The 12194-nt window shown below is 32.0% G+C and overlaps 1 protein-coding gene across 1 annotated transcript in view; it reads left to right on the top strand.

The window, feature by feature from the left end:
* The window catches only part of LOC129799814 (dynein axonemal heavy chain 10), a 132612-nt gene that overhangs the window by 107763 nt on the left and 12655 nt on the right, over positions 1-12194 (top strand). The window contains exons 33-35 of the mRNA XM_055844041.1: positions 1834-2993; positions 7414-7545; positions 8008-8031. Of these exons, the coding sequence (XP_055700016.1) occupies positions 1834-2993; positions 7414-7545; positions 8008-8031 (1316 nt within the window). The remainder of the gene's footprint in view (positions 1-1833; positions 2994-7413; positions 7546-8007; positions 8032-12194) is intronic.

The raw sequence follows: 12194 nt of genomic DNA, 5'->3' as shown, positions 1-12194 counted from the left end.
AAACTGAAGAGAATGACTTAATATAGTCTTCAAAATTTCGAAAAGCGATTAATCCGAATAAAATGTACTTTGTACAGAATTCAGAATATTTAAAAACTTTATTAAGCAATTACGAGCATTAAGTAGGCGAAATCTCTGAGAACGAATTTATGAGTTGTACATTTCCGAAACCTGAGGTGGAATGATAACTTTTCGACATTATCGAATCGATACTATCGATAAATCTATGTCTGTTAGATTAAGCGAATATTGACTTTTTACGCATTGTTGGGCCATTCATTGTGACATTCTTAAAAGAATATTACTGTTGATAAATATCTATATAAGTTACAGGAAGTCCGGCTATCGTTTAAATTTTGCAGAATCGACAGTCGATAGTATCGAAAATAAGTTATCATGTCACCCCTGGCATTGCTCTATTTCAGTTCAGGGCCCTATCTGAATTACCTCCGGGTTTATGTCTACCGAAGTAAAGTTTACCTTTAAGTCTTTTCACGACGAATTGCTTATTACGTTCATTTTCATTCGAACAAGGTGGCCAATCTCCATAAAGCCTGTTCACTGTGGGTATCAATTTATGGACCCTGAACTTTCTTAATTTTATTTTTTTTCATATAAATGGCTAACAAACTTTACAGGACTGTATATCAATTATGATTGAACCAGAATCCCAATGTTTAAGAACTTGTCTTCAAACAAACCTTAACACTGTAGACTGAGCTTTCCGATATTCGACTGTTTGGAACCGAAAATGACGGATAGCAATAAGGAGGGTTTTTTTTTGTCTTTCTCACGCGATTCACAACCATCACTTGAATATTCGACAGAGCTGTGTAATAATATTGACCGATAAGTTACCCCGGTATGGATCCTAACGCGTGTATATCTTATCCATTTATAAGATCTAGACTTATATTGGTTGTACCGCTTATAATATTTATATAACGATTAAGATTTAAACATTAATGCTACTCATTCTGTTTTGTTCGAGATGTATATAGGGAACGGGTTCGAATAAATTTAGGAAGTACATTTTATCGTATTTGAGCCTGTGTTTCACTTGCTAAACGTTTTGTTTACTGCAATATTTCGAAGAAAGTTTAGTGGATTCTAAACTTATTTCTGAATTATTATATATTGGTTTTTGGTTACCAGGTTAAACTTCTTAAAGAAGTCTTCAGACTAGAGGTTTAGTTCAGTTCTTATAGGCCTTGAATTTATAAACAACAACTGTGTACAACCAATTGTGGTAATTTTCCAAAATCCTATGGATTAATTGACCATAATATTCAATCCTGATTAAGAATTTTCTCAAAAGATTTTGTTTATTGGAAAATTAGACCAGTTAAGTCATACGGATAAGCCATAGGTCTGAAGACCATTAAGGTTTACGACTTGGCCATATGGAAACGTTGACATCTTCGTTTGTTACTTTTTTTTCTCTTTTACTTGTCCCTAACGGGGTCGGCAACTTAGGATACCTGGACTATTTTCGTACGTCTTACCTCTTCTAGCATTTCAGGAAAGTGTTTCGTCATTTCAGGACAAGGTCCATTCTGAAAAGTTTCTGAAAGGACTCAGTCTGAAGTTCATAAAAGTTTAAAATTTGTAATTCCGGAAAAATCTATTTGATTTCGATTATCGATTTTTTCTAAATGTTAAGAGAGTTGTCCGAATTTTGAATTGTTTTGTCCGAATTTCTTAACTCATTTTAGACTTAAAATAAATCCAATAAAGCTAAGTCAACTTTATCAAAACTTTCATGGGATTATTTTTCAGAGCTTTTCTTTGTGCTATCTGAAAAAAAGCAATATATTTCACGTAATCTTTCAGCTCTGATAGGAGATACGATGGTTGGGATGAACCAGTGGCCCAATTAAAATTCATGACAGTGAATGGAATGGCTGATGCACAGAGGTTGATGAAAGAATTCCCAGAGAAATTTTCCACGCTTGTGGCAAATATTGAAATGCAGTGTGATTTGTGGGAAGAGTGGTGCTACTCAGATGCACCTGAAGATTTATCCGTTCCATTGATGCCGCATTTGAATAATTTTGAGAAATTAATGGTATTGCGATGCTTCAGACGAGATCGTCTCTATCGAGCCATCCACAAGTTTGTTATCAGTGAACTTGGGGAGGAATTTGTGGCACCCATTGTACTAAATTATCGCGAAATCTATGCCAGAACTTCCTCATCTATTCCGGTAATTTTTGTGGTTGGTCCAGGCACAAATCCAACTGAGGATATTGTGAGGTTCTCAACGACACCGGAACAAGTGCGGATGATCTCACTGGGAGAGGGTCAGGAGACGACAGCATGGAAAATGCTGGAGGAATGTGCTGAAAATGGACAGTGGCTTTTGTATGAAAATGCCCACAATCTGCCGAAATTTATGAGGCATGTTGAACAACATTTCCATCAAGCATGGGATGCTGATGAGAACTTCCGTCTATGGATAACAATGAGCGAAAGTGATGCATTTCCCCCAGGATTGCTGGAGAAATCTGTGAAAATTGTCACGGAAATCCCAAAGGGACTCAAGTACAATCTCAAATCTACCATCAGTCGAATTGAATTTGAGACACTTGAAGCATTTGACCATCCAGCACTCAAGCCACTCATTTTTGTTCTAACCTTCTTCCATGGTGTGATGCAGGAGAGGAGAAAATACGGAAAAATTGGCTGGAACATTCCATACGAATTTAATGACACAGACTTTAGCATTTCCCTGCAAATCCTCTGCCTCTACCTCACTAAAGCTCTCACGTCCCGACAATCAAGGATCTCTTGGGACATTCTCAAGTGCCTCATAGGTGATGTCGTGTACGGAGGAAGGGTATTTGATGAATACGACAATCGAGTGGTATCATGCTATATGAATGAATATTTTGGTAACTTCCTCTTTGACACCTTCCAGCCATTTCACTTTGCTGATGACTTTAACGTGCACTACACCTTTCCCATTTCGGCCACAAAGCAGCAATTTGTGGGTGAGTCTCTGATACCCATCTCTCTATTTCAGCCTTTATCCCATACAATCAGTATTGCTAAATCCTCATTACACGTTTCCGTTGCAAAAAAAAGCTCTTCAAAAGAAAAGCTCTCAGGAAATTAAGCGAAAAAAGCCAACTAATTTATTCACAAATCACTCTTTGGAGTCTCATAAATCAATTTCATTCATAATGTACCAGGAATACTCATAAAAGCCTCGCTTCTAATGGACGCTAAAAGCCAATGTTTGATCAAGGTAAATGAGAGGTTACTTTAAGAAATCTTAAGACAGAAAGTCTCTCAAAGGTGAAAATTAAAGTTCAAATTTAATGCAAGGGAAAAGAAATGAAGAAGTTAAGGTGAAAAGTCGAGTAGCAGACAACAGAATAAAAATTATTAAATTCTATAGCGGGCATGGTTAGTAATCCCTAATTAAATAAACCAAAAAGTACCACTCATTCTCTATAAATATTTTTTAAATGTAAAAATAAAATAAATTTAAATTTTGCCCTACAGATATACAACCAACGAAATTGAAAATTTCAATTAATTAAAATATATCAATCATAAATTTTTAAATAGTATTTACTTTCAAACAACTCATTATCTTTTCCATCTTTTCAACTCCAAAACCTTTAAAGTGAATTTAAATATGGCAACATCGGTTCAGAATATGCTTAATGTACCTTTAGAAACTTTGATTCCTAAAAACATTCAAAATAATTGCAAAATGCTATATTACGAATATAGGGAGATGTCAGCCTGAATTTTGTTTTGAAACTAATGATTTTTGGATTGTCCCAAGGAGACCCTAAGTCGCTATCTCTTACCATTTTTCTCCGAAAATAACATATATAGGACGTACGGATAAAGATTGTACATTCGTGCTTCGTAAAAACGCTAAAATTATCAAATTAATATAAAAACGTTTATGACCATAATAAAATTATTTAAATATAATTTGAAAAATTTAGAAAAAAAAGAAATAAATAAAAGTTCTCATAAATTCTAAGGGATTTAACATAATTGCTGATCCCAGCGACGATTTACTTTCAACAGACTTTGCAAAATGCTGGAACTCGTGATTTAGATGCTATACCTCAAAAGTACTTTCGCATCATTTACCGTTTACCGGTACTCAACCGACTTAAATCGATTCATAAATCACTCAATAGATCCCCCAAAATAGTCTTAAAAGTAAGAGGATTGATTTTCAGATATTTTTTTTTGTTTGGAACCGATTCAGTTTTGTCGGAAATTCCAAGACCTTTCCAACGAGCCCAAACTTGACCCCATTCGCTTGATAAATGCGCTCTCTAGTGTCTTTTTAACCTTTGACCTTGAAAAACCGTTATTAGGGATGATTGAACGGGCCTGGGTGATCTCTAAACGGCCTGGGTAATGTCTAAAACATATCCAAAAATGAAAAAAATCGCACGACGCGTTTTCGAGCAATCCCAAAGAAACATGGTTTTGGTGGGGAAGGGAAGGGGTGGGAGGAAAATGAGGGGCATTTTAACAATCCTTGGGTCAACTTATGGTGGGTCCCCCTTAGGTCTCAAGTCGCTATCTCTAACCGTTTGACCTCTAGAGCTGATGACTGCCGGACGGACAGACGGACAGACGGACAAACAGCGTGACGACAGTTCTCAGAAATCGTCTGAAACGTGAAGATTTGTTGACAAAAGTGGTCTCCGGGGGGTGGAAGGTGTAAATTTGGAGGGGTGAAAAAATCGGAGGAATATACTGCTCTCTCCGTAGAGTTGGAGCAGTAAAAAAATATTGTTTGAGAGGTTTAAGAAATTAATTTAACCAGATTTGTAAGCCATTTAGATAATGTTTCCTCTTTTTGTTTTGTTTTTGTTTTTTTTTTTTTTTAAATAAATTACTTCTGTAAAATTTAATCGAAAGGTATTAGTCTCATCCCTTGTCTTACTCACTCTGTCTTTCGAAAAATACCAAAAGTATTCTATGAAGATAATTTTAAAGATACACTTGAATAGGGTAGAACATTTGTGCATAGATTAGTAAAAAGAAATACAAAAAAAATCAATTCGTCAGTAAATAAAAAATAGTAAAAAAAATAGTTAGATAATTAAAAGTATAAAAATATAGTAAGTATAGTCAGTGAAAAATAAGTTTTGGTAATAAAACTCCAATGCAAAATAATTTATCAGTTCAAAATAATATTTTGTCAAGTAGGAAAAAGTGTCCATACTTCATATGATCCCAAGCTTCGTAATGACTAAATTTTTCCCGTTTCTAATAAATAAAAAAAATTTCATATTTTTAAAAAATAAAATTGATTTTTGACCTTACAGCACAGCGTTTAGATCTAAAAAAAATAAAATCAAAATTTCCTTACCTTTTTAAACTAAAGTGCAACAGAAGCAGCCAAAATCCCGAAAGCCAAAATCCCGAAAGAGCCAAAATCCCAAAAGCCAAAATTTGGAAACCAAATTCCGAACGTCAAAATCCCAATTGATTAAAGTCGTGAAAGGGATGAAATTATATGGAGGATAATGCGTAGAATAATTTCCCAAGACACGGAAAATTTTCCTTTGCCTCCAGCAAGCGTGGGTGTAATCGTGGGAGCAACTATGACACTTTTAAGAATTTGGGAGTTTGGTTTTCGGAATTTTGACTCATTCGGGATTTTGGCTATCGGGATTTTGGCTATCGGGATTTTGGCTTACGGAATTTTGACCGGGACTCGCGCATTATATCGCATATTTAATTTCTATCATATTTTTAATACAAAAAATTGACATATGTAGCAGAAAAGAGACATGAAATTCATTTAAGGAATAGGTAAGGACGAAAATTTTGATTTCATGAAGTTTCTTGATCAAAAAGGAATTCAGCAGCCATTAAATGACAAAAGTCTGTCTACTGATCATTTTAAATTACGAACTGACATGGTTGAAGTTTTTACTCATCAAAATAATTTTTTCACCTATAAAAATTGCGTTTTTTTACTGATTGAACTTGGTTTTTTCAGTGACCATTTTTACCGAAATACTTTCCATTATATAGCGGCCACCAAAAGTTTATAACGGATCCATGATAAATTTATAAACTTATTGGCGATTTGTTACCGATTGAAGTTTCTTAAAAATGTCAAGTCAAAACCTTTCAATTAAATCTAATCTTAACTGGTCCATTGTCCCCCAAAAAGTTCAGTTGTCTCCTGATGATTGAAGAGTGTCTGGTGATGTGTCTCCGAGATCTTTGTGTGAGTACCCTGGAACCCTCCCGCCAAGTCTGTAACATCCCCCAAATAACAAAACCCAGTGATCTTTGACATCACTCGACCACTGAGGAAGACACGGAGCGTGTCGAAAGCTCTGGTAGAAGAGTGAGTTTTTTGATCTTAAGGTTGAAGACTCTACAGATTGTGTTGCCGCGTCCGGACGGACCTTCCCTCCGAAAATTTCCACTGAGGCTGAACGGCAATTTCCCCCACGTCTAACCCTAACAAAATTCATTGAAAAAGGAACCATTCAAAAGTTGTTTAATATTTAGTTTTGGAAAAATTACTATATATTGCGTTTTTGTGTAAATGGCCTCCATCATCTGAACAAGTACTCGAAAAACTTAATACAAGAACATAATGATCATTTTTTAATAATTCTATTTAGGGAATACCGGAGCAGAAATAGCCAGCAGTAGAATTAAATAGTTGAGTGTTTTAGTTTTCTTGTTTTCTAGTGTTTTAGTTTTTCATTTGATGGCTAATTCTGCCTCGGTCGTCTCCACATTTTTTATTTGGTGAAAATTATAAAAAAAAAATATTGTCTCTATCTCGTTTTCTAGAGATCATTTTATATACTTAACTAGTTATAATATAATACGTGATGAGATATTTCCATTAGTATTTTTCTCATTTGATTTCCTTATTTCTAATTAACATTTATGCATCGTAATATATTCGTAAATGTGGTTAAAACTTCATTTGAAGTGAAATTGAAAAAAAAAATGTAGAGAATAATTTCATATTTTCTCTCGTTCTCATTCTCTTTTGGGGATAAAATTAAATAATAATAACACCAATATGAATAATAAAAGCAAATGTAATGCAATTTGAGAATAATATATTGGGAAAATTTGCTATGAAATATAAATTTCTATCGTATGTTAATCACATTTCCCGCAAATGGATTGCCTTGTACAGGAAATGTATAACATTATTGTAATAAACAAATGCAATTACTCAAATTCAAATGAACATAATTCTGCGACAATTAGTGGAAATACTGTGTGAGGATTTGTGTTTAGGTGTAAAACAGTTAATTGGAGGTATTAGGGACACGTTCATATTTCTCAATATACAACATTAAACTGACCAAATTGATAGTTCACCATTAATCGTTAGTTTTATAACTAATTATGGATTTCCCAAAATTACTTTCTAATTAGATGTTATCGATGGACTTCCACTAATAACATCACCAGAACTCCTAGGTCTTCATACAAATGCAGAGATCAATTACTACGAAGCTTTAATTGGAGAAATGCTGGGAAAAATGAGAAAATATCAACCAAGAGAAGGTGAATTATGAAGGAAAATTTGATATTTAGGAGAAGGATTTCAGGTTTTGCTCGCGCTCTGGCTACGAATACTTTATATTTTTCCCATATTCCTTTAATGTATCTGACCTAATTTTTTATTTCAAAATAAAATATACTTCCATAAATAAGTCAGATTGATTAAAGTAATATGGGAAAATATGAATTATTCGAAGCCAGAATATGTGCAAAGCCTGAAATCCTTCCCCTACTGAAATTCTACTTATTTTCCCTAATATTCTTGCAATTATATTTATTTAAAAGAGAAAATGTATCATTTAAAATTGGTTTCAATTTTCATTACTTTTCTGCTTATCTCTGGTTCTTTTTTTTCTCTCTCCCCATGCTCTTAATTCTTCCTAACCTCGTACATCCTTCCGACCTCTGGGCGATCGGATACATATGGAAAAATAATAAATACGACATTATACCGTACCCTACCAGTGATTTTATGGCAGCACCTTTCGAGTGAGTAAATTGAATTTAAATTCTTTCACGGAATGAGACAAAAATTCAATTATAAAACGTATAACGTGTGTAGCACTTCTTTTTCATTTCACCCCTATCTTCCTCTCACCGAACTGTCCTTTCTCCTTTTATACCATTTAACTCTAAAATTTTCATTTTTCCCACCGTCGGAATCTACCCCGTTCATCCTTTCATTGTTTTTCTTCATTCCCGTGGAGTTGATGATAATGAAAGAACGAGAAAATAGCAAAACGCAATTAATTTGAAAAATTACTTCTGTTGATTTTTCAATAGTTCAACTCAATAGACATTAAGAAAAAAGTATGGAAAATAGAAGTAGGGCAGTCTCTTGAGTTTTCATAGTCATTATAGTTTTTCCATAGAAGAGAGAGAGAATAAATTTTGATTGCAAATGCTTTATGAATAAATTATGCATAATTTTATGCAAAATATTGAATTAAAAAAAAACTTATATAAAAAATAAATTTGATCAGTAAAAAATTAAATTTATAAGTTACAAATAAAGTTTTTTTCTTTTCATTTTACCCGCTCAATTTAAAAACACTTAGGCATTTATCGAAATAAAATTTATTGTTTTATCAACAAAATTTTTATATTTTTATTGACAAATTATTTTTTTTTAATAACCAAGTTTAATTTTTTACTACTCAATCGATTTTTTTGCACTATTTTGATATAATATAAATTAATATTTAAATGACTATTATGTATTTATTACTCATTAAATTTTTATTGGTAAAATTTATACTATCTGGAAATTATAAACATTTTTCTCTAATACTATTATTATGATTTTACATCTTATCTTTTGATTAATTCAGTATAGTGAATTTAATTTCTTACGTTCTGTTCATCAAAATTCTGTTTATCTCTTCTCAAATTCAGTAATTTTAGTTTTAGACGTACAGCCCATTCATTTAAATTAGGATTCAGAATTTTAATAAGAGAAAAACATTTACTCAGTATTTTAAATTAAAAAAAAAGTCAGTATAAAATTCAATTTGGTCACGAAAACCGATTTTGATGAAATTTTGTCCGTCAAAAATAGATTTTGGGATGCAAAACGTGAATCTTAATCTTTTACTGATCGAACATAAAAATTGATTTACTAAATTTAAGTTTTTCATTGATTTAAACATTTGTTCTTAACTGAGTAAAAAAAGCTTTATTTTGATTAAAAACAATAAGATTTTTACCTGACCAAATTCAATTTTGTTTATGCCTCTGTCACACCTAGTGAATGGAATCTAAATTCACATCCTTTTCTTTCTCACATATATTGCATGTCAGTCTCACTCTTTCAAATTCTTCTTATTCTTTTTTCTAACATCATCGAAATAATTTCAATTTAGTTGAATTCAATTTGAGTAGGGTAAAGTGGTACAAGTTGTGGTACAAATTGGACAATGGTACAATTTGGACAGGGCTTTTTGTCTTGATAAATTTAGTACTTCATTTTTATTTGTATATTTTTAATGCTTTAGTTTTATAATTTGGTTCCTTGTGCTTAAAAACAAATTTTGTACTGTATTTATCAAGAAAAAAGCCATGTCCAACTTGTAGCGGTGAGTTGTCTAACTTGTAACACTAATTCCAAATTATATCACTTTACCCTACCATAATGAGTAAAATAGATTTATGCAAAACGTATTAAGAAGAAAGGATGTGAATGATGAAATTTTCTTTATTTAAATTGTATTTTTTTTTAACTTCCTGTTTTAAATTAATAACTAATTAGGTTGTTTGTTTTTTGTAAATTAAATTAACTAGTGTACGAAACGAAATTGTTTCAACTGATTAAATTTGCATTTTTAACTGAATAAATTTGATTTTTTTATGGCTTTGGCACACTTTGCATGTCTATCCTACTCGTTATCACTCTTCTCTTTTCTTTTGAATATGGCTTAATTTATTGATTTCTAATTCGGAAAAGTTTTGGGATTTTGATTTTAAGAAAGTTGAAGCTACTTTTTCATACTTCCAGTTAAATTTGTATGGGAATAAAGTTGCGCTCGCGACCGTTATGCCGGCGTCAGACTGGAGGCTTACCCCAGTTCCCGAAGGTCTCAAAAGTCTAAACAAGCAATTTTATTGATTTTTAAAATCTAATGGATATTTTGCCCTTAATATTTAATCCTAAACAACAATTCTTTAAAAAATCATGTTTGATAAGAAATTAGAAAAGTTAAGCCAGATGGCTAAGCCTTAGGTCTGAAGCCCATATTACGCAAAAAATCTTAAAACTGAGAAGTTTTTTCGTATTATAGGATTCTGTTTAAAATAAATTTCTGTTTAAATACATTTTCCTTTAGAGCACTGTCAGGTGAGTTCGAGATCAATTTATAAAAAATTCAACATAGTAGGGGCCTGATTTTAAGTATTGATTATTAAGCGCAAATGATCCATTGAATTTTGATAACGTACTCATATTGATTGTTACTGAAGATTTGGTGACATTCCAGAACAGGGCTAAAACCCCAATCTGACTTCATGTAACGGTGCTATCACACTAGGATTTTCACTATTTAAATTTAAATTCAATTGAGCCAATTGAGCATTATAAGATTTCTAGAATTTACTTGAAAATTCTCACAGCCAGGACACTTTTTGCAAGAAATTTGCTCAATTTTAAATATTGCCGAGAGATTTTTAATTGTGAATGACTCCGGAAAATATGTGATAGTACTTAAAATGTCTTATAAGTCACTTATCTGATATTCAGAAGGATACCCAAAGCCAGAAGAAATATTTGTAGGGAAAGGGCTGATGAAGCGACTCTCATACATCTTGTTGAAAATCTGTGTGAAAAAGAGGAGATTTCTTGGCACAATAATGGCTTTGGAGGGAATTAGCAAATTACTCCAGATATTGATGCTTCACTCGCGTGCAAGTTTTTCGAGTTTTTCACTAAGTTACTGTACTTATCTTATTTTTCGGCCACAAATAATAATTAATTACGAGTAAATAAATTTAATAAGAACAATTTGGTTCAAAAGAATACTTATTTAATTGCAATAAAATTGAAATTAATGACCAATTTTAGCATTTTAATTCGCTGAATTCAAATTTAATTGAGCAACCACATTTATGTTATTTTAGCATGTTTAAACATATTTTTATGGGCCAAGTATTAGTTTTTATCAATAAATAAGCGAAAATCTATCAATTCAAATGATTTTTAATGCAAAATAACGCATAGGAACAATTCATCTGAAAATTAAATTGAATTTACAAATTGAAAAAATCCTAGTGTGATAGCATGATAAGATATCAAAATTTGAGTGAAAGTTCTGGCGAACTAAAATTAAAAATAGTTCCAAGAGAAAGTCCGAAAAGTGGTGCACATATTTTTGCATAACATCTCTTCCATTATTAATAGTTTTGAAGGAACATGAGCAAGGATTAATAGCTTAAAACAATAACTTTTCATATTTTCTCACTATTCAAAGTTATTTAATTTTATCAGTATAATTTACGAGTATAAAAAAATGACTCTGATATTCTCCAGTTATTAAATATTTAACCTTTTAAGGACGAGACAGCCAAAAACTGGGGGTCACAAAGAATCACTATAGGATCACTATAGGACGAAAGGGACATCAGTGTCCCTATCGTTCTTAAAGGGTTCATCAATTCGAGATCAAAGATGAAATTACAATAAGGTAAAGTACCCTTTATTCGACCGGTTCCTCTATTCGACCGGTAGATTTATTTATTCAATTTAATTATATTTGCTATAATATTTTGTGTATGATCTAACATTAATAGGTCAATTATTCTTTAAATAATACGAATCAGTGACAAATTAATAGAAATTGATGAAATTCACCATCAAATATTCAAAAATTGACCCACCGCGCACCGGTCGAATAGAGGAACCCGGTCGAGTAAGGGTACTTTACCTTAAGTCAGTTTTTATTAGAGGCATTTGGAGATATCTTAGCTGGACGAACTTTGCAAATACTTAAAAAGAATAAAAATTCAAGATTCATTTTAGATAAAGTTTTAAGATACAAAACCATTCGAAATTCTATTTGATTCATCATCTATTTGATTCATCGGAAATATTTATTTAAATATTTGTTATATAAATTTTTTTAAAAATATATTTAAGGCCTGATAGATATATAGACAAAACAGCC

This window comes from Phlebotomus papatasi, chromosome 1 (assembly GCF_024763615.1).
Source record: "Phlebotomus papatasi isolate M1 chromosome 1, Ppap_2.1, whole genome shotgun sequence".
Taxonomy (NCBI): domain Eukaryota; kingdom Metazoa; phylum Arthropoda; class Insecta; order Diptera; family Psychodidae; genus Phlebotomus; species Phlebotomus papatasi.
Note: the sequence above shows the minus strand (reverse complement) of the source record. Positions and strands in the feature narration are given on the sequence as shown.